This window comes from Peromyscus eremicus, chromosome 9 (genome assembly GCF_949786415.1).
Source record: "Peromyscus eremicus chromosome 9, PerEre_H2_v1, whole genome shotgun sequence".
NCBI lineage: Eukaryota > Metazoa > Chordata > Mammalia > Rodentia > Cricetidae > Peromyscus > Peromyscus eremicus.
In genome coordinates, this window is record NC_081425.1 from 58753880 (window position 1) to 58781727 (window position 27848).

Sequence of the window (27848 nt, forward strand, 5' to 3'; positions counted from 1 at the left end):
CCTCCCAAACTTCCATTTCTGAAGTTCCCCATTTTAAACTAAAGCCTCAACAAGGGAGTTTTGGAGGGACACAAGCATTCAGAACCAAACAGGTACATACTTTAGAGTAAGTGTTTTTATTAGTATATTCACCATATATAATAATGGGTTTCATTATGACATTTTCATAATGTATATTGTATATTTTAGTCATATTCACCCCCTATTTTCTCTTGTCCCCATCCATGCTCTTCCTCTTTGAAATTGTCATTTTTCTTCTTGAGCAATCAATAGATTTAATTAGGGATCTTAACAGAGGCATGGGCAACTTACTAGTGGTCAGACCACTGAAGAAATCTGTCTCTCATTAGTTCACACAAGGGCACCACCAAACCTGATGACCCGAGTTCTATTCCCAGGACTCACATGGAGGAAGGAGAGAACTGACATGGCATGTGTGTGATCATACTTATGCCCACATCAGAATATACTAAGAAAGGTGTAAATAGGAATGGGATAGTTAAAAGAGTAAATGGATTGTCAGGAGTGGGAGTTATATGAGGATTAAAGGGGAATATTGTAGATGTAATTCTAAACGGTCTTATTAAATAAGAAACAGAGCCAAATAATTAAAAGCCCAGAGATCGAGTAGTAGCCAAGAGCTAAGACCACCTTATCCTTATCTTACCACACACACTGGCTGCCGTCCTTCCCCTGAGAGACTTTCTTCCTGTGTCCTGTCTTCTCATTGGTTCTAAACCCAACCACAGGACTTCCTCATCACTGCCTGCCTATACAGACCTCCAGGTCTCTATGGTTGGTACTTGGATTAAAGGCATGTGTCACCATGCTGGCTGTGTCCTTGAACACACAGAGACTCTGCCTGCCATGTGATTGGATTAAGGGCGTGTGCTACCACTACCAGACTTCTGCTAAATGGCTTGCTCTTAGCTCTGATCCCCAGGCAACTTTATCAACATACAAATGAAATCACATTTCAGCACAATTAAAATATCACCAGAATATAATCAAAATACACTATATACATGTATGAAGAGTCTATAATAAAACTTGTGTATCATTACGCTAATTTTTTTAAAAAAGTTATTCCACTAGCAACCATTAACCACTTACAGATCTTCAGGGAGGGAGCCCTTCCCCGACCTTTGCAACCCTTAACTGGAGGCTGTCCCTCTCACTCCCAACGGGGTCCCATCTTGTGCAGATTTTGCAGGCACCACATAAATCCTGGTTCGCATTAACCAGACCATGAGAGGTATGTCCATCAAGGGCCCAGTTCCCTTTGTTTTAGCAGCTTTGAAAATAACGATTCAAGAACCATCAGCATGATGTCTCACAAATGAGGGATGGGGGAAGCCTGAGAAATACTGTGCGCTGTCCCACTTGGAGCTCAGGAAAGCCGCAGGAAACTCTCCTCGGAGGAAAGCAAGACTCTGCTTTACCTGTTTCCGAGCTTAGCTTTTTCCTTTTAAATCATGAAACCTACTTTCTCTTGGAAACCTATACTCTTGGGCACACAGTGTGGATAGAGCCAGAGTGACAGGCAGCTCCGGTTACCGTGATCCGCCACGGCTTACCTACAAGCCGCCAGTCGCGTTTCCAGTCCCCGCCCCCCCCCAGTCTGACAACCGCTCGGCTAGCCCATCCTTTAGGCGTCTCCAGAGGTAAATGCTAACTAGGGGCGGTGGCACGCAGGAGCCAGCGAACCTCTCCTCCCAGCACCTGGCAACGCGTGGATCGGGACCGGTCTCCGCACTCCCGAACGCCCACCCAGCCACCCACGGCGCACGCTACCCACCTCCGACACGCTGCCAGCAAACAAAGGCCCTCTTCTGGGCACCAATCGCGTTCGCTGGCCTCTTTCTAGCCCTCCAATCAGACTCTAGGGTGTGGTCATCGCGCCAGACTCCTCCGGCCTCCGATTGGTCGGCGTCTTACTGGTGCGAGAGGCTCTGACCAATCAGCGCCCGTCAGTCCACTGAGCTCGCCCTAGGCTGGCTTCGCGAGCGGCGTAGCCGGTTGAGGAGGGCGGGAGGTGGGCGGGGCGTCCAACGCTGACCCCGCCTCCTCGCCCTCGCTGGTCCCCGGTATCTTCGACACCGCTGGGAGCCGGAGATCCAGACAGGTGAGCCCCGCGTCCGGCAGCCGCCAGGATGGAGTTCGTCAAGTGCCTAGGCCACCCGGAGGAGTTCTACAACCTGCTGCGATTCCGCATGGGAGGCCAGCGGAAGTTCATACCCAAGATGGACCAGGTAGGCCGAGCATCCCTGTACCCTCGCGGTTCTGTGGCCCGTACGGGAGGGAGGACGGCCTCGGATGCCCTGGGTCCGTGGAAGGCGGGGTCCCGGCCTGGGTCGCGCATCCTGGCTGGACCGGGTCCTCTTGACAGGCCCCGCCCTACCCCCCCACATGTTTTCAAAGGTTTCTCCTTGTTCAAGCCTTTACCTGTGCGCACTTTGGCTGCGCACTTTATTTTCCTAAACTTGGGGTTTATTTTTACTCCAACAGCTGCGTTCCAAAATTGAGATAAAGAGAACAGGGTTGAGAAAAATTTTGTGAACATAAGGAACCCTGTAGGAGTTTATTATATGCCTATCTCTTCTGGAATGAAAACTTAATTCCACATCCACCCACTCCTTCCAGTTTTCAGACACATCGCCTCCCTCATATCCTCACCTTCCTGCAGCCACTGTTTTCTTCCTGGGTGCTTCCTATGTTTTTTTGTTGTGCGCACATAATCCCCAAGTTCTTACTAGCTACTGGCGGCCGGAAAAGCAGAACTTGGTTTTTGCTTGTATTTCATCGCACTGTGTCCTTTGTTAAATGCGTGCTTTTATGATGTCTAATAAATGTATGTAACTGTTGCTTGAATTAATGGGTTACATCAAAAACTTTAAAATTTTCCCCTCCATTGAAAACATCACAGACTCTGTATTTTGTTTAAAGAGATTCTTGATTGATGTCCTTTGTTAAAACGCTTTGATTTTCTCATAACGCAGAATCCTCAGTTTTTAAGATTAGCTCTGGCCAGGCAGTGGTGGCGCACGCCTTTAATCCCATCGCTCAGGAGGCAGAGGCAGGCGGATCTCTGTGAGTTCGAGGCCAGCCTGGGCTACATAGTGAGTTCCAGGAAAGGTGCAAAGCTACACAGAGAAACCCTGTCTCAACGCCCCCTCCAAAAAAAAAAAAAAAAAAAAAAGATTTTGCTTGGACAAGTGCCACCTCTCTGCCATTCTGCAGACACTTACTTAGGGGACACCTGCACTGTGATAAGTAGGTGCTGTGTTGGGTAAAGCATGGATGGCAGTGTGGTAAAGAGCATAGACAGATAAGACCGTTGAAGAAATAAATGGAAAGAGAAGGATGCACAGTTGTTAGATTCTTGCAAGGATAAGTGACCAAAAGCAAAGCTTCTCTGCTTTGCCACACACACACTTGGTCTGTGACAGCTCCAGTGATAGGCAGTTCACTTCTGCCTTCTCCAGTCACTGCCAGTTCCATCTTGTCAGGACCCTTATAAAGTGTCACACATTGTTTTGTATTGTAGAAATCTGAAGAAGGCGTTCTAGCATGTGAGGTTCGCTTATCTGCTGTCTCTAGTACTGTTTAACTTTAACTCTTCAACTCCTGTAGTCTAGTAGTCAGCTCTCAAACTCACTTTCAGATGTAAGAGTCTATATTTTAGCCTCGTTCGGATGTAAGATTCTCTCTTTGATCTACAGGGTGTCACTGTGTAGTTGTTGCTGCCTTGGAACTGTGTAGACCAGGCTGGCCTTGTAGTCACAGGGATCTGGAACCTAAGATAAAGAATGTCTGCTTACCGTCCAGGTTGTTCGGTCTCCTGACACCTCTGGTGATGGTAATTCACCCTCTGGGGAGGTGTATTCACTGTCTCCTCCTGTTCCAGGAAGTTCAAGTGTTAGAAAGTCTTGGGCTGAACTTCCACCCTTTGCTCTGCTTTTAGAGCCAAAGGGAGATTCATCTTTGATTTGGAATACAGACCTTAAAGTATTAAACTCTCATGGTCTCTAAGAATACTGATTCATAGCCGGGGTGGTGATGCACACGCCTTTAATCCCACCATAAAGGAAGAAGATGAAGGTGGATCTCTAGGAGTTCATGGTCAGCCTTATCTACATATTGAGTTCCTAGGCTAGCCGGGGATACATAGTGAGAGTGTTTCGAACAACAGACCAAAAAGTATTGCTACAAAGCTGTGTCCTTTTGTTACTTATAGGATGGTACTCTTCCCAGGCCATGTCCCGGCTCCTCCTTTTCCCTTAAAGTTCAGTTTCCATGATTACTCGGTACTTGGGCAGTTTTGGTGTGGCTGCTTCAGAACTTTACATTTCTTTCTTATTGATGCCATTATTTCTAGTTCCCATACCTTAAGATGGCATTAACTGATAACACTCTGGACGTTTTGTTTTTTGAGACAGGGTGTAAGCTGATCTGGAACTCACTCAGGCTGGCTTTGAACTCTAAGCCTCCTGAATGCTGGGATTGCAGGTGTGAGCCTCCAAGGCCAATTAAAAATTCATTTTCATTACAAGATAGTTCATGCAAAAAAAATTACCAAAAGTTATATAACAAATTGTACCTGAGGTTCAATATGTATTCTTTTTGTCATATTTACTTCATTCTCTTCATTTATTTTTATTAAGAAATTAAATATTCAGAAACAACTAAAGCAGTAGACTGTCCAGATCTAGCTCAGAGCTGAACACAGTTGTTGATGTCAGGAAGTGGACCATACCTGCAGACAAGGCGTTTCTGCATCTGATCTTGACCTGCTCGCCCCTTGCCAGTGTTCATCTGCTTTTTCAGGCAGTCTCCTCAGGCTGTGGGCTTACAACTGTGGACACCCCAGATCTGTAATGACACTTGTCTGGCACTTTTCCCTCCGTCATTGTACCTTGCTGAAAGACTTTTGAAACTGAAATGTGTGTGTGCCTTTTAGTTAGAGAGTTTATTTAGCTCTTGGTATGTGCCAAACACTATTTTACATTCCTACCTCCCATCTGTTGTTACATAAACATCCAGCCTCCCTTTGCAGATCTAATGTTTTCCTGTTCTGTGGATGGGGCTCAGAGAGGTTAGTAAGTTAGCTATGGTGTGGACACACCAGCTTGATGTACACAAATGCCTATCCTAAGTGGTTCAGAGGCTTTAAAAAGTAAAGGAACTTAGGAACTACCAAGTAGCCTGACTGGCAAGGTAGCACAGCAGTGGGCAGCTGGCATCAAGCCTAACAACCAGAGTTCAATTCCCCGGCCCCACACGGTAGAAGCGGAGCACAGCTCTGACCCCCACATCCCTGCTGTGGCACACACTACCCTCTACAAAAATAAATAAGTAAATAAATAGTAAAAGTTTTTTTTGGTTTTTTTCTGACAAGACTTTAATCCCGCCAGGCGGTGGTGGCACACGCCTTTAATCCAACACTCAGGAGGCAGAAGCAGGCAGATGTCTATGAGTTCAAGGCTAGCATGGTCTACAAAGTAAGTTCCAGGACAGGTTCCAAAGCTACAGAGAACCCTGTCTCGAAAGAAAAAAAAAAAGACTTTACCCCAGCACTTGGGAGGTAGAGGCAGGTGGATTTCTGTGAGTTCTAGCATATGCCACTGCACACACATGGCAGTCATAGGACAACTTTGTGGAGTTGGTTCTCTCCACCATCTATCTTTACGTGGGTTCCAGGAATTGAACTCAGGTTGCCAGTCTTGTTCAGCAAGCATCCCAATTCTCTGAGATATCTTGCCAGCTTCTCATTTAGCTTTTACTGAGGGCAAACCATCCCAAAGCTTAGGACTGGGATTGTAGAAACGAGTGCTGCTTCCTAATGCCAGTGAACGACTAAAAGATGGCTAAGTGTAAAATATGCTTTGTGTATATTTGTCCTAATTTTAGGAAACCAACCTTAGTGGTTTAAAGGAACAACTGTTATTTAGTTCACAGTTGTCTGGGACAGCTGGGGCTTCTGGTCTGGGACAGCTGGGTCCATTTCTCCATGGCCTGCTCAGCTGACAGGCAGCTTGTGGCTGGATGAAGGGATGGACAGCAGGGTACAGCTATCTCACCAGCCGGCAGGCTTGTCCTGGGACTCCTGGACACTGGAAGGGAGCAGACCACAATACCTACACACTTTTCAGATTTCTGCATGTGTCACATCTGTTACTGTCCAGTTGGACCCCAAATGTCACCAGAGGAGCCAGGTGTGAGGGAGGAGAAAAAGAAGCCATGTTTACAATTTAGTGCACTTTGTCACTCTTAATAATCTGAAAGGGACAAATACTGTTGTTGCTGCCATTTTACAGATTACAGATGTCTCTGAGATGCCCAGTCAGGCCTGGTCACACATGCACCTCTGTGCTTCTTTCTAGCTTGGAGGCTGGTCAGCTTAAAAAGCTCAGGTGTTGCATGAACCCAGTTAGCAGGCCAGACTGGTATATGTAATTTAAAAACAAAACAAAAAACCTAGGCAGAGACTTGGCTTTTGTCAAACGTGTTCCATTGGGAGAGGGAGGTAGGACAAATACCCAGAGTTTCCAGCAGAAATTACCAAAAAGCATAGTCGCAAGAGGTCGGAGGGGTGAGGTCAGAGGATGGCAGATTTTAGGATTGTGATCTGGAGCAGGGGACTCTTTCTCTCTCTCCTCTATAAAATGAGATTCTTGGACACTGTGGGTGGCCATGGTCAGGGGCAAAGAAAGTGAGGCTTGGGCTATTCGTTTTCCCTCAAGGATTTTGAGGACCAGTGTGTTTGCTGAGCATTTTGTAGCCCCCCGCCCCCCAATTCCCCAGTGTTGAGAATTGAACCCAAGGATTCATACATGCTAGCCAAGTGCTACCACTGAAGTGCATGCTGTGGTGGATGCTATTCCAGAAGTGGAGGCAGGAGGCTCATGTGAGCCCAGAAGTTTAAGCCCCCCCTAAATGCCATGGTAAAATCTCAGGTCGACACATAAATAAATAGTAGTTGAATGTACCTTTAATTAGGGGAAAAAGTGCCAGACAAGTGTCATTACAGATCTGGGGTGTCCACAGTTGTAAGCCCACAGCCTGAGGAGACTGCCTGAACAAGCAGGTGAACACTGCATTTATTTAGCATTTCTTTCTTTCTTAAGTTACAGCAGTAAGAAAACCCTGAGGGAAATGTACCCTGAACAGTATTGAGGGCTGATTATTTCAGCAACAAAGAATAAATGTGGTTCAGGCCAGACATAGTGGTGCATGCTTTTAATCTATGAACAGGGAGGCAGATCTCTGAGAGTTCCAGGCCAGCCAGGGATACACATTGAGAGAGTACCTTTAAAAAAAAAAATTAAGTAGAAGAAGCCAACCTTTTCTAAGATCTGGCTTCTGTCGAGTCTAACTCTTACTATTTAGACATACATGTTCTCGTCAGTAACTTAATCTCCATGTTTCTTTATCATCAGTAAGATAGTACACAGAGGTACAGTGCCTTAGCCACAGCCTGCCAGCTCCAGGATGGGAATGAAAGGGGTTTTGTTTTATTTTTTTTGTTGTTTTCCTTTATGCCAAGAGGTCTTGGGATGTAGCCCATATGGCTTCTACTTTTTCACCCTTCACCCCAGCCTTCTAAGTACTAAGTCACAGCTATGCCCACCATGCCTGGCTAACTGAAAGTTATTTGTTTTTTGTTTTTTGTTTTTTTTTCTTAAGACTCAACATTATTGGCTATATGCACACTTTATGGTTTGTTTTATAAAAAAGGTATGATCTGCCACCTGTGTGGCATGGACTGAAGTTCCAGGACTGTTACATCTTCCTTAAACATTTTGGAAGGGCTAAAGGTAATGTTTGTATTGTGTTTGGCATGCAGTAGGTGCCTAATAAATGGCAGTTGTTAATCTTGCTGTTGAGTCCAGTTCTGAAGTTCATGGGATTTTGAGGTTTTGTTTTTCTTGTCCTAAGCAAACCTGTCTTATTAAAAATAAGGGAAGACGGTGCTGGAGAGATGGCTCAGAGGTTAAGAGCACCGACTGTTCTTCCAGAGGTCCTGAGTTCAATTCCCAGCACCCACATGGTGGCTCACAACCATCTGTAATGAGATCTGGCACCCTCTTCTGTGTACATAATACATAAATAAATCTTAAAAATAAGGGAAGAAGGCTGGGCAGTGGTGGTGCATGTCTTTAATCCTAGCACTAGGGAGGCAGAGGCAGGCGAATCTTTTGAGTTCGAGGCCAGCCTGGTCTACAGATCGAGTTCAAGGACAGCCAGGACCACACAGAGAAACCCTATCTGGAAAAACCCAAAAATAGGGGTGGGGGGAGACTATGGCAGGGGTGGGGAAAGTAGGTGTGGTGCTGGTAGCTGTCAACTAGAGCCTAAGTCTTGGGAGTTCAGCCCTCCTTAGTTGTCTGTACCCTTGTCCTGAATGCCCTTGAGCACTGTTTTCCCTCATTGGAGAGTTCTGGATGTGTACCTAGCCTCAAGCAGCAGGGAACATGGAGAGGCTCTAGGGACAGTAGCTGTGACATACATACTGGAAGTCCACAGCTATGAGGTCTTGCCAACGTTCAGAGAGCAGTACAGTTCTTAATAGGACTATTTTTGGTCATTTTATGGGCTTATTGTTCAGGGTGATGTACTGAAACCAGAAACAAAAAAAGAAGGGATGTGGAGGGAACAAAGGAAGCAAGGCCTGTGGCTTGTCTCCCTAAGACTGCTCTGCAAAGCCAGTGGCACTGCCCCTTTGCATTCACTGCAAGTCCTGGTGAGACCCACCCCCAGACCATTATCACTGCAGATGAAACTCAAGGGGCATAATGACAGTGAGCTGTGCAAAGAGCTGCTCGTCCTGGGTATGGATCACAGCTGTAATTTCAGCAGTGAAGAGGCTGAGGCAGGAGGATTGCCATGAGTTCCATGCCTGCCTGGGCTACAAGAGTGATAAGCCTGTGTCTCAAAAGAGAGCAGTTACTCAGTTTTTTCCTATGAAATTTTATCTTTCCACATTTTGAAAGAGTGTATTGTTTTAAAATTGTCCATGAATGCATTGCTTTATTCATAGAAACTATGGGTTATTTTCATGTGCTAGACTATGAATTTTACTTAAATATGCTGATTAGTAAGTATTGTTTTTCACTAATATATATTATTGGAAATGGCAATAAAATGAAACTCAGGATTATATATCTTTTTTCTTTAAAAGAAAGCCTTACTCTTTGGACAAAATCATGTGTATCCATATGAGGAAATGTAGGAAATACAAATAAAAAAGGACATAGCTCACAGGACCCACCAGGGTCCAAGGTTCTCTAACATTCCAGTGTACTGTGGATTGCCTTCTAGCAGATATGCTGTATTTCAGAAACGACTCCCTCGTGAGGTAATTGTGTTTCCCATTTCTTAGAATGAGTGGAGAGATTGTGTGCAAGGGGCACGGGGGAAAATCTGTACCTTCAGCTCGGTTTTTCTGCTCATAAAACGTTCATATAAAACGCACACAGTACAAAACGGCAGTTTTGTGTTGGCATTTGTAAGACATCTTCCAAACCTCTAGTTCTTTGCAAAGTGTTTATAGTCCTTCCTTGTTTTTCTTTGCGAAGACCAGTTCACTGCACATCACTGCGCTTCTAAGAGCAGCGATTGTAAGGTTTCTGGCAGTCTTAACTGGGCTAGGGACAGGAAAGCAGTGCAGGAGTCGTGGAAAGCCAGATTCTCTTCAGAAGAAAACGATTGCAGTGGGGGTAAAGAAGCCTCGGGTAGAAATGGGCTCACTCCTGATTATTAAGAGAAACTTCAGAGGGTAAGGGGTTATTGTTTAGGTGGGCCAGTGTGGCCACGTGTTTAGGTTGGGCAATTTCAACTGAAATTGGGCTGTGCAAAGACAGACACATTGCTGGGTGTGGTGGCCCATACGTGTAATCCCAGCACTCATTCGGGAGGTAGAGGTAGAATGGTTGTACAATCAAGTTCGAGGTCTACATAGTGATTTCCGAGACAGCCAGAGCTTGGTCGTAAGAGACTGGCCTCAAACACAAAACAAACACAGAGCACTTCAGTTTACCAAAGGCCAGCCTAGTTAAGAGGATTCAGAGGAGCCTGCCTTGATAGTTTTGTCTAGGAAAAAAACGGCATCCCAGGGGCGGGGGAGAGCAAGGGGTTCCTGCCGGTGGGGGCGTGGCCAGAGGCGGTAGTGGGCGTGGTCAGGACCTGCACATGTCGTGTGGTGTTGTTCAGTGTGGCTCCTCCACTCTGGCCAGAGCTAGCCCTGTGGGATCCCCGCCCTGAGGTGGGCCTATGGAGGAAGGGCTCCACGCCGCACTCCCCATGGCAGCCACAGGCAGCACCAAGGCCATGGCCCTGGTCAAGCGCACCTTGGTACTTAGCCCGGTCGCCGCGCCCAGGACTCCCGGCTCGCCCTCACGGGGCTGCTCCTGGCCCCCGACCTCCTGGCCTTGCAAGGATTGGTCCCGGGCACGGAGCCCAGCTGCCAGCTGCCTGCCCCAGCCCCACTCCTGCTCCACGTCTACCACCACGGTGTGTCTTCTCTGCCCACAGGACTCCCTCAGCAGCAGCTTGAAGACCTGCTACAAGTATCTGAATCAAACCAGTCGCAGCTTCGCGGCCGTCATCCAGGCGCTGGATGGGGAAATGCGGTTAGTGGAGAGCCCTGACTGGGGGAGGTCCGCTTTTCCAGGGGACTTTGAGTCACTGCAGCCACGTTGACTCGCCACTTAGTATTATGGGCTCCTTGTTGTGGCTTAGGCAGGACTAACCCCCCTCCACTACGCCCACGTGTTTACTTGCAAATGCCCTTCCAGGCACCTGGCCATCTACCAGCGTCCTTTCAGGCCAGCCCTTCCAGAGAAGGGGGTGGGGCAGCCATGTTTGTTACTTTCCTTTAGTCCTGGCACCTGCATCTGTCAGTGAGCAGGCCCGGCGTTTTTCTTGGCCTGCTTGTCACCTGACATTTTAAGCATACTGAGCCTTCAAAAGCTTCCTCTTGTGCACATTGCACACAAGTTTACACCAGTTACTGTGACAGCATTCATGCTGAAAAGTTTTGTGTCTGCAAAATACTCATTCCCTCTAAACATTTGCCTGTTGGTCCCTGACATGCACTGGCTAAACATAAAGAGTTCTAGGAGTTAAGGTATGGCACCCACCTGCTCAGCATTTCAGTTTACTTTTTTTATAAATAGACTGTAGAGTTCATTACTCCCATTAAGACAGGGGAACGCATCTAAGTGCTAAATATGCTAGGCTTTGGATATCACTTTCTAGCTCTGGAGAGCTACTGGTAAGACACCTTAGAAAATGGCCTGGAACAAGTTAAATGACAGTTAGTGAAGTCGGGTCTCACTTTGTAGCCCTAGTTGTCCTGAACTCAAGAGCCTCCTGTCTTGGTCTCCCCAGAGCTGAGATTACAGGCATGAAGCGCTATTCTGCTTTAAATGTTATTTAGAAATAAATGTTTTCAAAAAGAGGCTGATGAAATAGTTTAGCAGGTAAAGGCACCTGCTGCCAAGCCTGGTGAACTCAGTTGAGTCCCCAGAACTCACATGATGCTAAGGGAGGACTGATTCCCAGAAGCTGTGTCCCACATGTGCTGGGGTACATTCATGCTCACACACACATCAGACACATCCACACACACACAATAGATAAATACATGTTGAAAAGCACATGCTCGTGGCCATGCTAACAGCCTTTCCTTTTTTACAGCCACGCAGTATGTGTGTTTTACCTGGTTCTCCGAGCTCTGGACACTGTGGAGGATGACATGACCATCAGTGTGGAGAAGAAGATCCCAATGCTGCGCAACTTTCACACTTTCCTCTACGAACCAGAGTGGCGGTTCACGGAGAGCAAGGAGAAGGACCGCCAAGTGCTGGAGGACTTCCCCACGGTAGTGGACTCTCCTCTGGGTACCTATGGTGATAATTGGTAGGACAGTTGGAGGGCAACCGGATGTGATGGCTAAGAACTCTGGCAGCTGAGAGTCCAGAGCCAGACCTTTCTGGTTAGAATCCCAGCTTACTAACTGGTAATGAGATATATACCTCCTCCCTACCTCAGTTTCTCTCTGTATGGTAGAGACGATAACAGCTCCCCAATTCTATACTACAAGTCCCTAGTCTGTTCTTACAGAAAGATGCATTCACATTTCAGGCTTCTAAAAGATAGACTCTCAAAATATTAAAAAAAAAAAAAAAAAAAAAGGATGTCCAGACTAGCTCACACAGACTTGTTGCCTGTAGTGAGGCTGGCAGCCTGAGATTGCTGTTCAGCATGGATCACACCTGTGGGTGGGGGATGGGCTCCTGCAGCAGCCGAGGTGAGATCCTTGGCACTTTCCCTGAGTTGTGACTCAGTATCTCAATCTGCATAGGTAGATCTGCAAGAGTTGGGTAGTTCTTAGGTATAAAGATCTTAGGCGTGCCTGATGCATACTAAGTGTTCTGTAGGTATTAGCTCTTGAGGTGGATTATAGTTAAAACCCCAGGCTTTAGGAGTCCTCAAGTTCATGTTGTCCATGGACCTCACTTCTTCTTTTTCTAGAATTTGCGTGTTTAGCAAAGTCACGTGGTTCCTGATACCCCAACGAGCGCATTTGTTTTGTGCATATTTGCTAGAGTTTTGTAGAACAGCCCTTATATGACCTTGACAGTGAAGGAATCTGGTCTGTACATCTGAGTGGGAGAGAGTCAGGTGAATAGAGAGGAGTCCAGCCAGGTTTGAGAAAGACTCCTTTTGGGAAAGGTCTGTTTCCACTTGCTGAGATCATGTTTTCAGGGCCGAAGCCCAAAATATGGTATGCTGTACTCTGAGAAAGTCTGGAGAAATGAGTGAGCTGTTAGAGCTCTGACATAGGGAAGGACCTGGGGCATTGGTGTCCTTCAGGTACCCGACAGCCAGTGAATGTGTTTGCTCTGAAACTCACTGTGAGCCTTTGAGCCCTGCTAACGGAGATGAAATGCTGTGAGCCACATGGTTGCACCTTTGTAGTAACAGAAATGAGTTTTGTTTTTCTCTTCCATACTAGGTATGGAACCCAGGACCCTACGATCACTAGCTACTCTTATTTAATACTACTCTAGATTCTCAGCCTACCCTCCTTTTTTTTTCTCAGATAGTTTCTCAATAATTTGCCCAGGCAAACACTTTGTGTTTTAAGCTGCCCTTGAACTTGTAACCCTCCTATCCCAACCTCCTGAGGAACACCAGAGTTGCCTTCCAAAATACATTTTGCTTTGTTTTTGTTTTGTTTTGTTTTTAGGGTTTTTTTTTGTTTGTTTTTTTGTTTTTTGTTGTTGTTGTTGTTGTTGTTTTGAGACAGGGTTTCTCTGTGTAGCTTTGCACCTTTCCTGGATCTCGCTCTGTAGACCAGGCTGGCCTCAAACTCACAAAGATCTGCCTGGCTCTGCCTCCCAAGTGCTGGGATTAAAGGCGTGAGCCACCGCCCGACTGTTTTTTGTTTTTGAAGCAGGATTTTACTGTGTTGCCTTGGCTGGCCTGGAGCTGGCTGTGTAGACTAGGCTGGTTTGGAACTCACAGAGACCTACCTGCCTCTGTTTCCCTGGTGCTGGGATTAAGGGCTACCACACCCGGCCCAAACTACTTTTCATGCTGGGACATTATAACCTTTAAATGCTTTCTGGTTGTGGGATAATTTTCTTGTATGGATCATATAAATTTAATATAGCCTCATCTGCCCAGCAGAAAGAATAAAAAAAAAATGTAAGAATGTTAAAGTAATTTGGGGGAGATGGATAATTTTCAGATCCTCAATCTAGTAAGTTTGGAAAGTCCAGTGTCTTCTTTGATGTATGTGGTAGTCCTATGGGAAGGGAATGTTTGGCTTTGGAAGGCTTCAAAGGTGAGCAGCGAATTGATCTTTTCCTGTTTGAACAGGAAGGTTAGGAAACAGCGAGTTGTCCCAGGTAGAGAAAAAGGGAGCTGAAAATATAGGCCAGAAAGAAAGAAGAAAAGCCACTTGTGATTGTGAGCTGTTGATATCCTGATGGAGGAGAAGCATCAAGAAGCCGTGTTTTTATCTGAATGGGAGACCCTCTCATTTCTGGGAATCATCTTAAGACAGGAAGATGTGTTCAGAAGGGCTGTAGAGGAAGTCTGGCCCTGGGGACACCTTTCTTTAGGAGTAAAGGTGCTGTCCTAGTGCTGGACAGAGCTGCGGCAGGAAGGGAAAGGAGCAGAGTGAGGTGTTGGGTTTGAAAAACCTGAAAGGTATCAGGCATTTTAAATTCAAATCTAAAAGGTTCTAGTCCTTATAAAATATGCTTATCAAGGCAGGGTAGATAGAATGTACTTTAACGGTCAATTTCTTAGCTCAGTTGGTAAATTTAAAAGTTTTTGCCACATATGATGTGCAGACCTCCATTTGTGTGAATTCTTGTTCTGCGAATAAGCCAAGCGAACTCTCTTTACTTGATACACAGTCTGTGTATAAGCATGCTGCCTCATGTTTGTCTGCCTCAGCCTTTAGGGTTTTTTGTTTGTTTGGTTGCTGTTTTTTCAAGACAGGGTTTTTCTGTGTAGTCTTGGGTGTTCTGGAACTGCTGTATGGACCAGGCTGGCCTCGAACTCAAGACAGATCTGCCTGCCTCCGTAGTTCCAGTGTTATGAGAGTGTGCTACAATCACCACGTTTGGAATGTGCCACCACCCCTGGCTTATACTTATACCATCTGTGGTGTATCTGTCCTTTCTACATTTTTGTATATGAGGAAACTGAGGTGTGGGGAAATTAAAGTCCCTTGCCTAACTGGGAGTGAGGATTGGAACCCAGGGTGCCTGGCCCCAGAAACCTGGTGCCAACTCTGCATCTTTTCTGCTGCCTCTTTGTAGCTGGGTGAGATAATGCAGTGGAGGCAGGAGGATTAGGAGCTCAAGACTAGCCTCAGCTACATAGTGAGTTTGAGGCCAGAATACATGTAAACTTGTCTGAAAAACAACAAAAAACCCACATGACAAGAAAAGGTTACAACAGCCAGGCATGTCAGCACACATCAGTAATTCCAGAGAAGCGAAGGTAGGAGGACCAAGAGTTTAAGTCAGTTCTGAATATCATAATGAGAACCTGTCTCAAAAGGAGGGTGGGGCTTAGGACAACAAATCAGCCAGTGTTTTAATGTAATCTGTCCAAGGCCGCCTATAAGGGGAGGAGTTTATCTTTGAAAGTTAATGAAAGTGCCATGAGCCTCTGGCCCTGTTTGGGATTTGCCTTTATTGTCCCAGGAGACATATCACCATGATGTGTCTTCATGTCCTTGGAATGGCCAGCAAGGGATACTGGGACCTGGGAGTGTGCCATAGCTGTGACTCGGTTCCCTAAGGGTGGGAGAAGCCCTCCTGGCTTGTGTCCCACAGTAGAGCCTGAAGAAAAATGCAGACCTTCCCTCAGGGTTCCAGAAAGACAGAACTCTTCCTTGTTTTACCAGATACTTTTTGTTTTCATTTGCTTGAATTAAAGACACTAGCTTCGCCTGGCGGTGGTGGCGCACGCCTTTAATCCCAGCACTCAGGAGGCAGAGCCAGGAGGATCTCTGTGAGTTCGAGGCCAGCCTGGTCTACAAAGCTAGTTCCAGGAAAGGCGCAAAACTACACAGAGAAACCCTGACTCGAAAAAACAAAAACAACAACAACAACAAAAAAGACAATAGCTTCAAGAAAGAAGTACTTGGGGAACCTGACTGATGAAGGGAAGTGGCTGTCTGATCTGGCTTGTGAGCTCTACTGGGTTGTGCATTTCTGTTTGGTACCATGAAGTGTGTAATCTTGTGTTTTGTTTTTTTATGGCCTCCATTTCAGATCTCCCTGGAGTTTAGAAATTTGGCTGAGAAATATCAAACAGTGATTGCTGACATCTGCCAGAAAATGGGATGTGGGATGGCAGAATTTGTGGACAAGCATGTGACCTCCAAACAGGACTGGGACAAGGTCAGTGTCTCTGTAAGCAGGGTCCACATCTGCTGAGTTAGACAGCCAGCTGTCACCTTGGTGAAGCTCAGAACAAGGACAGCATAGTCTCCAGATCTGGGTTTTCTGGTTTAACCAACATCTGTTGCAGTTGACTGTGTCCTCATACCCACTTAGCTTAAAGTTGAATCCTCTTGTCAGTGACAGTGCGCACCCTGGAGGGCTTACTGTTGCCAAAGTGAATTGTAATGTTACCCCTGAGTTGCTGTGAAATTTTAGGTAAATGGCCAAATTATTTTCTATAATGCAGAAATAACAGTGCTTTTCAGATTTTAAAAACAATGCTTGTTGTTATTGTTATTTTCTTTTCCATTATGAAATACTGTGCATGTACACATACTTTAGTGTGTGAGTCACCAGACGCGTTATTTTCTTCTTTTGCTTTTAGAGTAACTCAGTGGTAGAGTGCTTGTCCAGCATGCCTCAGGCCCTGGGTTTGATCCCCAGTGATGCCAAAAAAAGAAAAAGAATAATTAGATATATCCAAGTTTTTCATGCCTTCTTTCTCGATGTCTGGGAAGTTAAGCTGTATCTAAAGAGGACCTTCTTGCAGTTCTCACTGTAACATGTCCAGAGAGATGGAGAGCGCAGCAGAGCATTAGCTGGAAGGCCCAGCCTGGAGCCGATTTATAACTTGCACTAATCCACTTATGAGGATGGAGCCTTCATGGCCTTCATCTCCCAGAGGCATCTCCGCCTCTGCACTGTTGCACTGGAGACTTCCTATCGTGTGCGTTTAGAGAAACTGAATCCATGGCGACTGCTGACGAGAGAAGACCTGTCCCTGTGGGCATGGTGCATCTTCCTGAGGAGAGTGGGGATGGAGCAAACATAGTACTAGCTGCTCTGGCCAGAGTTTCTTCCCTGCCAGCAGTGTAGGATATAGGCCATGCTAGGACTTGGTAGGCTACAGTCGATTTAGGAGTGCTTGCTCACTTATGTGTTGACCTCATAAATAACTAAAGAGTTTATGTGATTGTATTTGTCACAGTGCTTAGGTTCAGATCTTGAAATAGACTGACATATTCATTGACTCAATGTTGGTTCAGGGGATGTAATCAGACCCTAGGCTCTGACCTCAGCACTGAACAAAACAAAAACAAAATGCCAAACTTGGCTAGGCGTGGTGGCCTGTGCCTTTTATCCCTGCACTCAGAAGACAGACATCCCTGTGAGTTTGAGGTTAGCCTGGTCTACATGAGTTCCAGGACAGTGAGGGACTACACAGTGAGACCTTGACTAACAAAACCAAACCAAACCCTTAGACTTAGTGGAAATATCTTCAGAACTGCTGCTTCTACCTTCCAAGTTAGGACATGTGTGATTGGTGCTAGACCAGTTTTCAAATTTCAATGCAAAGTTAAAAGCCCTGGCCAACTCTTGGCATGGCTCATTCAGGACTAACCCCTTTTCGTCTGTGTTGAATGGAAGTTCTGATCAGATATAACTGAATGCTTTATGAATTATTTTCCCTTCAGCTTTGAAGGCAGATAAATTATAGGTCTCTGTTCTAGAGGTATTTCTACCCGAGAGCTATTATCTTGAAATGCAGTTTTCTTAGCACTGTAGATGCAGGAATGTTTTTCAATATCTAGTCTGTGGATTTCGTGTTACTGTCAACAGTATATCCCTTTTGGAGTTGGGGAGGGCGGGGCAGGCACTTTCATGGGAAAGAAATTCTTTGGCAGTTAAACATTACATTTGCCAAAAATCTTGCTGAGACCTTTTAAGAAATGTTGGTTAGGCCGGATTCATAGTTCTAACCCTTTTAGCCAGCAACTCTGGATGCTGAGGTGGGAGGGTCACAGGGTTGAGGCCTTCCTGATCTACAGAATATGGCAAAAATAAAGGGAGTAAGATCCTGCCTGGAGCACGCCTTTAATCCTAGCACTCAGGAGGCAGAGACAGGCAGATCTCTGTGAGTTTGAGGCCAGCCTGGTCTACATAGGAAGTTCCAGGACAGACAGCTAGAGCTACACAGAAAAACCCGTCTCAGAAAAACAAAACAAAAAGCAAAGCTCTGTAGTTCAAACCCTAATACAAAAAGAGAAGAAATAAAATAAAAATAAACACCTCTGGGTCGTGGCCCTAGGCTCTGCAGATGAGTGACCACGGGCAAAGTAACTGACTTCTGTTTCTCAGTTTTGTCATCTGTGCAATGGGGGCGCTGACAGTAGGTCTTGTGTGTTTGTGGATTGAAGACATGCAGAGTGCTCACAGGGAGTCAGGAACACGGTGTAGTTACATCTTGATTGTATTTTCATGTGCTTGGGTTTTAAAAAGACAGCTCAGACATTGTGCTCTGGACTCCCTCTGTTGTGGCTAGTGATGCCTGGCAAGACCTTTCTGTGTCATTAAAGTCTTTACACTGTAATCTTTTGCAGTATTGCCACTACGTTGCTGGGCTGGTAGGAATTGGCCTTTCTCGTCTGTTCTCGGCCTCAGAGTTTGAAGACGCCTTAGTTGGTGAGGACACAGAGTGTGCCAACTCAATGGGTCTGTTCCTGCAGAAAACAAATATCATTCGTGATTATCTGGAAGACCAACATGAAGGAAGAGAGTTTTGGCCTCAAGAGGTAACATATATGGGATACTTAGGGGGAAACAGTTTTAGACTGTGAAAAATGAATCATTGAACCCAATGGTTGCAAGTGACTAAGTCAAAATAACCCTGGCAGCATGAGAATGGATAGAGTCCATTAGGTCATTTACTTTGGCTAGACTGGCTGCATCCGGGGAACTCAGGCTTTGTGAATGAATAGCTTTGACCATTTTCTGTCTCTGGCAGACTTCCTCCAAATCATAGATAAATCCTGGGCAAACCAACTTGAGCTCTCAGGGGTGGGACTTTTCCCTTAATGTGTTCCTGTAGCCACAGCCTGAGCCCTCTGACTGCAGACCTTCAGAAGGTTTGCCAACACAAGTGGGATGGATTGGATCCAGGGGGTACTGGGTGGAAAAAAACTACAGAATGTCCACTATACAAGACCTGATTTCATTGAAAATTCAGCGACTATTTATTGAGATGCCTCCAGGATTTTCTTCTTACTTTTCATAAAATGTTCTAAAGCCAAGTGCTTTTAGAATAAGAATAAAAGGATAAGTCACAAAGTGAGGAAAATGCATTTGCAGTGCATATAACAGATGCAAAAATTTATATTCTAATATAAAAGGAACTATTTTATTAAAAATCTCAAAGTTTAAAGTTTGAGTATTTGCCCAGGCTAGCCTTGGCTAGCCTTGAACTCAGGATTTTCCAGCCCAGCCTGGTGCTGGGATTGCAACAAAGAGACCAGCCATCTTGTGGAAAAATGAGCATGTAGAGTATTTACACTTGGGCAGACAGACTTGAGAAAGGATCCTGCCTTGCTCTGTCCTTTGGTTGTAGATGAAATTCTAAACAGTCTCGTTAAATAAGAAACACAGAGCCAAATGCAGAGTTAAAAGCCCAGAGATTAGAGCAGTAGCCAAGAGCTAAGACCACCTTCTTACCACTGGCTGCCGTCCTTCCCCTCAGAGAGAGACCTTCTTCCTGTGTCCTGTCTTTTTATTGCCTTTCTGTTCTATATATATTGTATATAGTTATTGTACTTATTGTACATAGTTTTTCTTATATTAGTTAAAACTTTTTTCCCTTTTTTTATTAGAATAGAAGGGGGAAATATGGTGATATTTTATTTGTGCTGAAATGTGATTTTATTTGTATGTTAATAAATAAAGTTGCCTGGGGGTCAGAGCTAAAAGCAAACCATTTAGCAGAAGTCCGGCGGTGGTGGCACATGCCCTTAATCCAATCACATGGCAGGCAGAGTCTGTGTGTTCAAGAACACAGCCAAGCGGTGACCCGAACCTTTAATCTCAGTACCAACCATAGAGACCTGGAGGTCTGTAGATAGGTAGTGATGAGGAAATGATGTGGTTGGGTTTAAAGCCAATGAGAAGGTAGAACAGAAAGGCAATAAAAAGACAGGTCACACAGGAGAAGGTTTCTCTCTGAGGGGAAGGACAACAGCTAGTGGTAAGATAAGGTGGTCTTAGCTCTTGGCTACTGCTCTGATCTCTGGGCTTTTAACTCTGCATTTGGTTCTGTGTTTCTTATTTAATAAGACCGTTTAGAATTACATCTACGTTTGTTTTGTTATATGTAATTTTACTTTGTAAAAGTTAAAACCTTCCTTTTTGAAAAAAAAGAACAGGGGAAGTGCTGTGGTATGTTCTCTATGCTGTGAATGTGTTGCTCTGATTGGTTAATAAATAAAATGCTGATTGGCCAGTAGCCAGGCAGGAAGTATAGGTGGGACAAAGAGAGGGGAGAATTCTGGGAAGTGGAAGGCTGAGGCAGAGGAGATGCTACCAGCCACCACCATGAGAAACATGATGTAAGATAAGCCACAAGCCACGTGGCAAGATACAGATTTATAGAAATGGGTCCATTTAAGATATAAGAACAGATAGCAAGAAGCCTGCCCCAGGCCCCACCCATTGCATGCTAAATGGTCTATGCTGAGCCCCCTCCAACCCCCGAGGAAACCTCATAATACATGTAAATTTTCCACCTGTGCGCCTGTTGACTCGTTCTGTACTTTCTTGACTGATCAGGTGTGGGGCAGATACGTTAAGAAGCTGGAAGACTTTGCTAAGCCAGAAAACATAGATATGGCCGTGCAGTGCTTGAATGAACTCATAACCAACACCCTGCACCATATCCCCCACGTCATCACCTACCTGTCAAGGCTCCGGAACCAAAGTGTGTTTAACTTCTGTGCCATTCCCCAGGTATGGAGTGTCATGCTTGGGCTGGGTAGAATACAGTTTCTGTCTTGCTCTGCTGTATTCAGGGTCATGGTTTCTTAAGAAAGTGACTCTGGTAGATTCTCTTTTGCTCAGGAGTAGTGAGTTACAGCATTCAAGAACAAAGTCAACTTTTCCAGAACCTTCCTTCTATCTAGATTTACCCTTTTTCCATCATCTGTTCTAAACTAGCTAGATCATTATGTTAATAAGTAAAGCTTAGCCTCAGCCTACATGGCCAGCATGCTGTTAAAACCGGGTAAGGCTGTTACATGAGGCACCTTAGCAGGTCATGGCGCTTGCCACTAAGTGACCACCTGAGTTAGATTCTTAGCATCCCACATAGCCTACATACATGAAATGAATAAATAAATGTATTAACCTTTTCACTAAATACCTAAGTATTTTTATCCTTTTCTGTACTCAAGATAGCAATATAGATCTAGCCTCAGTATACTTTTTATAAGTTATTTTTATTTTGTGTGCATTGGTGTTTTGCCTGCGTGTATGTCTGTGTGAGGGTACCGGATCCCCTGGAACTGGAGTTACAGTTGTGAGCTGGGAATTGAACCCAGGTCCTCTGGAAGAGCAGCTAGTGCTCTTAACCACTGAGCTATCTGTCCAGCCCTGCCTCTATATTCTTACACTTACTAATTTCCTTTACCAGTTATTTCTGTAATCAACTCTCTCAGAAGTTTGGTTTTATGTAGTACTTACTGACAGCTCTGAATGGTGCTCAGCTAAGTCTGTATACCCAGCTTCAGTTTCCATCAGGATAAGAACCATTTACTTTGGATCACAGACCCCCTCCCCTTGTTTTCATCTCACAATTTTTAATGGATAATGATTATATTCATAATAGGATAAAATAGAACATTCTTTCCCCTTGTTTTCATCTCACAATTTTTAATGGATAATGATTATATTCGTAGTAGGATAAAATAGAACATTCTTTTCAGATATTATTTTGAAATATATTTCTGTTATAATAACTCTCTAATTGCACACAGCGCCTTTTGTTAACATCTTCATGAACTGAGATTCCTCCCTCTCCTGTTACCTAGGTAATGGCCATTGCTACACTGGCTGCCTGTTACAACAATCAGCAAGTTTTCAAAGGGGTAGTGAAGATTCGGAAGGGACAAGCGGTTACCCTCATGATGGATGCCACCAACATGCCAGCTGTCAAAGCTATCATACACCAGTATATAGAAGAGGTGGGTTTTTAGTTAGTTTTCTGGGTAATTTGTAGCTGTTTTTATGCATTAAATCATGTCACTGATGAACCAGATCATGTTTAGATAGTGGATGGTCCTCACTACTTAGTGTTATAGCCTAAAGAGAGTAGTTGGTATCCCTTACTAGAAAACACATACACAGAGCCCTGCAGGTCCTATGATGACATGGAAGAAGCAAGGCTGTACTCTGAAGTCTCCTGAGCTGTGAGATGATGTTAGAGAACAGCCAAGCTTGTTTGATGGGTGAAGGATATGAGGTGGAAGCTAATGCAGAGCATGGCTGAGTGAATTTCATGTTTGAAATGCTCAGTATAGTATGTTATATCATGTCACGGGTCTCACTTGAAAATTTCCAGTAGGGATGTAGACAAAGTAAGGCTGTTACTTGGAATCAATTCTTAAGTGTTTTGTTTGTTTGTTTGTTTGTTTGTTTCTGCAACTCTCATTTCAAATGCCAAAACCACTTTATTCAGCAAATCATACCTCCCCAGGCTGTGCCAGCATGCACAGCAGGTAATATGTGACCAGAGCATAGTGTCTGCTCAGACTGGCCTTGAACTCACTCTAATCCCTCCCTCCTCAACTCCCCAAGTGCTGGGACTATAGGCATGATTTGGGAATTACCTGGTTCACTGATTACTAATTTTAGAAAATCATTTTTGAAAACTTTCATGGGCACTAAAATTCATTGTTTTATTTTGTGTTTCCTGACTATTAGGATTCAGTACTGCTGGTGGGTTGAGTTTGGGGCCGAAGGTGGCACAGTTGCTTTGTGAACGCCACAGCTGTACCTCAGCCACTGTGTTTCCTCCTGGTTGGCTGCTTTTGCAACTTCAGGGCAGAGTTGAGTAGTTACAACAGAGGAGCCCAGATAGCTAAAAATAGCTCTGGGCCTTTAACAGAAAGCTTGCTGACCTCTAATCTAGGTTTTCTAATTTTCTTTAAAGTTACTCCAATGAAATGCAAAGTAAAGTCTGTATTAGTATTTAAGTTTATTTGATGCAGAAAAAATTTTAAATTGTAAAGTTCAGACATTAAAATCTGAGCTCTTATGTCAGCCTTATGGAAAATTTCCCAAAGATGTTTTTATAATGAAGACTTGCAGCCTGGAAATATAACTCAGCAGGAAGTGTTGGCCTAGCATGCACAAAGCCCTAGGTTTGATCCCCAGCACCCACCATATAAAGTGGCCATGGTGGAACATGGTTATAATCTCAGAACTGGGGAGGTGGAGGCAGGAGGGTCAGGAGTTCAAGGTCATCCTCACCTGCATCGCAGGTTTGAGGCCAGCCTGAGCTACAAGAGACTGTCTCAAAATCAGTCAGTTAGTCAAGACTTAGATGATGTCCACAGGTAGGCCGACCTGCTGGTGTCTAGATGCCAGCTGCAGCCAATCCTGTGTCTCCTCACAGATCGCTTCTGCCCTTGTAGGAAGGAAGGCATGTCTCTTCTGCTGTCTTCTCAGTTGTACTGAGAATGTACCAGGAAAAGGCTTCCCAGAGGCCACTAATGCCTACACAGAGGTGCAGTGATGGCCCATGTCCTCCTGAGCAGGTGGACAGACAGATCAGAAGTAGCAGAAGCAGCCTGCGAACCTGTCAGCCAGGGAACTCTTCCTGCTATTTTGGGATAGAAGTAATGTGTAGGCAAACACCTGGAAACTTCCATCCCCTACTCTGCCAACTGAATTCCTTGGCAAGGGCCATTGTTTTCAAGTTTCTGTGCCTCCATGTGGCTGCTCTTGGGGCTTTCTTAACTGTACAGATTAGCATTTGGGTGTGTATAACCTAGAAGAGGAAGAAATGATTTGATGGCCTTTGATGATAAACCGGAAAACCAGTTTGTTTTAAATCCCACTCTCCCCACCCGCCAAGTCACACAGTGACTCTTTTCTCCTCGGAGCCCTTTGCTTTCCCGTCTTCAGTGATGCTTGTTTCCTGTTTGACCCCTCCTCTTCCTGCTCCTGAGCCTTTCTGCCTCTTCTACTTATCCTTTAGATGTTGGATTGCTTTGCAGTCTGTCTTGATTTCGTTTATTTTCCTATCATGTAGATGTTTCATGGCTATTACCCAGCTAATGCCTTGGACATGAACTCTAGTTGTTAATGACATTGCCATCTACCTTAATCATGGAATCCCTGGGACATCATAGAGCCCTCACATGCCAGGAAACCAACCACCTTCTCTGGTCTCCATGGGCACTGCACAGACATGGTACACAGACATATATGTAAGCAAAACACCCATGCATATAAAATAAAAATAAATTTATTTTTTTATTTTTTTTTTTTTTTGGTTTTTTGAGACAGGGTTTCTCTGTGTAGCTTTGCGCCTTTCCTGGGACTCACTTGGGAGCCCAGGCTGGCCTCGAACTCACAGAGATCCACCTGGCTCTGCCTCCCAAGTGCTGGGATTAAAGGCGTGCGCCACCACCGCCCGGCAAATTTTTTAAAATAAAAATAAATAGGACTGGGGCCAGAGAGATGACTAAGTGGTTAAGAGCATTTGTTGCTATTAAGGGGACCCAGATTTGATTCCCAGCACCTATGTGGTGGCTCACAACCATCTGTAACACCAATTCCAGGGAATCCAACAGGCACATACATGGTGCATATACATGCACATAGGCAAAGCATTAATACACATAAAGCAAAATAAATCTCAAAAAATTTAATAACAATTTTAATAATAATCATAATAAATAAGTAGACAGGACCAGAGAAATAGCTTGGTGGATAAAAAGCACCTGCCACCAAGCCTAATGACCTGAGACTGGTCCCCAGAACCCACTTGATGGAACGAGATAATCAACACTTGTGCAATGGCATGTATGTGTTCACACACATAAATATGTAATCAATAAACAGCAATAGTAATAATAAATAATCTTATCTCGTTTTCATTATACAGTGGATGTTTTTACCACCAAAGTATCTGATACTCTTACCCCGCCCCCAAAAGAAACCCAAATAGAACTAATATAGGCAAATAACAGAAAATCAGAAAGAGGTGATACTGAATTTTTCAGTATCTTTAGTTCTTTAATTTTTTCTTTAAAGCCAAGGCTTGGCTTTGCTGCCCAGGCTGGCCTTGAATGCCTGATCTTTTTACCTCAGCCTCCCACATGCTGGGATTACATGTAAACAATACTGCATTTTTTTGGTGAAGATGTATTTTTTATGTCTATGAACGTTTTGCCTGTATGTATGTGCACCGTATGTGTACCTGGTGCCTGTGGAGATCAGAGGGGATATTTTGAATCCTCTAGACATGGAATTAGGGATGGTGTGAGCTGCCGTGTGGGGTGCTGGAAACTGAAGAGCAAATGTACTTAACTGCTGAGCCATCTCTCCAGGCCCTATCTATTACTTTTAAAGTTAAGTGTAGGGGCTCAGTAGTTAAGAATGTTTGCGGCTTATGAAGAAAGTCAGGGGTTCAGTTCCCTGCACCCACACCAAGAGGCTCACAGCCACCTGTGATTCCAGCTCCAGGGGATCAAACACTCACTTTTGGCCTCTGCAGGCACCTGCATTCACATGTCATATACTCACACAGATAAACACACATATGCAAAAATAATTTAAAACTTATTGTAGAGTAAAAAAAAAAATTCTGCTTATAACAGCACCTGAAAACCCCACACACTCCACTTCTTACCCACAGGCTGGGGCCGGTCCTTACAGGTCTCTCTCCCTGCCCATAAAGGTCAGGACATGAGAGTACATGGCAAGGGTGTGCCTTGAAGAGGACAGGGCCGGTCTCTTTATTTTACTCCCTGGTTCTGGATATAGAGGGCTTACATCACTATGCACTTGCATGGTGTGTTGCCTTGCCACAGGCCCCAAATAGTGGGGTGGTCAGTCATGGGCTGGAACCTCCAACACTCAGCCAAAATAACCCATTCTTTTTGAAAGTTAATTTGGATAGTCCATTATAGTGATGGAAAGCTGCTATGTCTGCCCATGAGGTGTCAAAACAAAAAGCTACAAACGGCATTCACCCTTCATGTGTTCTGGCTTCTTCTGTAGAATGAAGTCCTGCATTACTGGGGTAGAGGTAACCCTGCATTACCAGGAACTCTGGAACTGGGGTTGCAGGTTCCTGTGAGCCTCCATGTGGATGATGTGAACAGATCTCTTAACTGCTGAGCCATCTCTCCAGCCCTGGGTCCTGATTATTTTTGAATGATCTCACTCTATAGCCCAGGCTGTGCTCAACTCACATCCTCCCGAGTGCTTAAATGATGAAATGTACACCATGTACCTGGCTAAACATCTGTAAAATGCCTGTTCCATCCTCTCCACCTCATGCCCCAGTTCTGGCTCAGTTTGTCATCCCTCTTGCCAGTAAGCTGTCAGTTTGATTCAGTTGAGACTTGGGGGATAGGCAAGAGATGGGTGACGGTACCTGGAGGTGCAGTGTGGAGGGTGTGGTAGGAAAGGAGAAGTGGCCATAGCATTGCATGTGTGAAGAGAGGTACCCAGGGGCCTGTGCAGTTGGAGAAGGTATGGCCCAAGTCATTTCATGTCCACAGCAAGGAGCTCAGACAGTCTACAGGTAATGGGGAGGGCACGGAGTTACTGAAACAGGTTGTCCATCTCTGTTGACCTTGTGAAAGGGTGAATGGATTTGGGGCTCAGATGTGAGTCACTAAGGGCATGACTCGGCATTGGTGGCATAGCTGTGGAAGAATAGGACTCTGCAGATGTGCAGGAGGTTCTGTGAGGAGCAGCGCTGAGGAGGTCCTGGCAGGACTGCATGGCGATCCCTGCTGTTCCTGCTACGTTAGGCCCTATTCACCTGAGCTACTTTTGCCCAGCTGCTGGGATTGGAGTCTCCCCATCCAACCCATGCCTTTGGTCAGCGTAACTGCATCATGCCAACATGCCCTGGGCACCGTGAGGTATGGGGATCTGGAGTGGTGCAGTGGCCGCTCTCTAGGCACTGAGTGCTCCTTGGTGGGGTGTGCACTGCACTGTGCTTCCTCATCAACAGGACACGCCTAGGTGGCACTTCTGCTTTATCGGAGTAGCAAGTCACTCCTGTTCTCAGAACTTCAGCTTTCTCCTTGGTGACATGGGCATGGAGCACCTACCTGTTGAGAACAGGTAGAACCAACCATGGCAAATGTCTGCAAGTGGCGCACTCGAGACAGTACTAAGTAGCTTTTCTTCTTTCCCTAACAGATTTATCACCGGATCCCCAACTCAGACCCGTCTTCTAGCGAAACCAAGCAGATCATCTCCACCATCCGGACACAGAACCTTCCCAACTGTCAGCTCATCTCCCGAAGCCACTACTCCCCCATCTACCTGTCATTTGTCATGCTTCTGGCTGCCCTGAGCTGGCAGTGCCTGAGCACCCTGTCCCAGGTCACAGAAGACTATGTGCAGACAGGAGAACACTGATTGGATTTGGCTGGAAGCTGAAGTTCACATGAAATGGGTTTACCTTTTCCTCCAGGTGGATTTTGACTTCCCTTTCGTTTTCCCTACTCTTATCTCCCGGAGAACTGTGTGGGACCTTTAGAAACCGTGCAGAGGACAGGACACCTTGCCGTCAGCAGCCTGGTGCTTGTTGGGTCGTGCGGGACTCCTCTGCCTCTTGTAGCCATTGGCAGCCTGCTCACTGACTGCTGCGCTTTAGAAGGGGTGGCCACCCCATGTGGCCACCAGATCCTAGTGAACCTGGCTAGAGTGATGATTGAACTTATTTAATTTGAAACAGCCTTTGAATACCTATCATAATAGAAAATGAGGTGACTTTTCCTTCCGTCTGCTTCCTGCTTTTCTCATCCGTTTGACAGTGGAAGGCGTTAATCGTCATTTCTAGGTGGTACTGCCAAG

The 27848-nt window shown here is 45.3% G+C and overlaps 1 protein-coding gene across 1 annotated transcript; it reads left to right on the plus strand.

Moving 5' to 3' along the window:
- Positions 1-1980: 1980 nt before the first annotated feature.
- Fdft1 (farnesyl-diphosphate farnesyltransferase 1) lies at positions 1981-27667 on the plus strand. The gene is made up of 8 exons (XM_059273500.1): positions 1981-2252; positions 10534-10631; positions 11701-11884; positions 15807-15935; positions 18359-18550; positions 20574-20750; positions 21830-21982; positions 27189-27667. Exons 1-8 carry the CDS (start codon positions 2154-2156, stop codon positions 27408-27410), a joined length of 1254 nt encoding a protein of 417 aa, XP_059129483.1. The 5' UTR covers positions 1981-2153; the 3' UTR covers positions 27411-27667.
- The last annotated feature ends 181 nt before the right edge of the window (positions 27668-27848 follow it).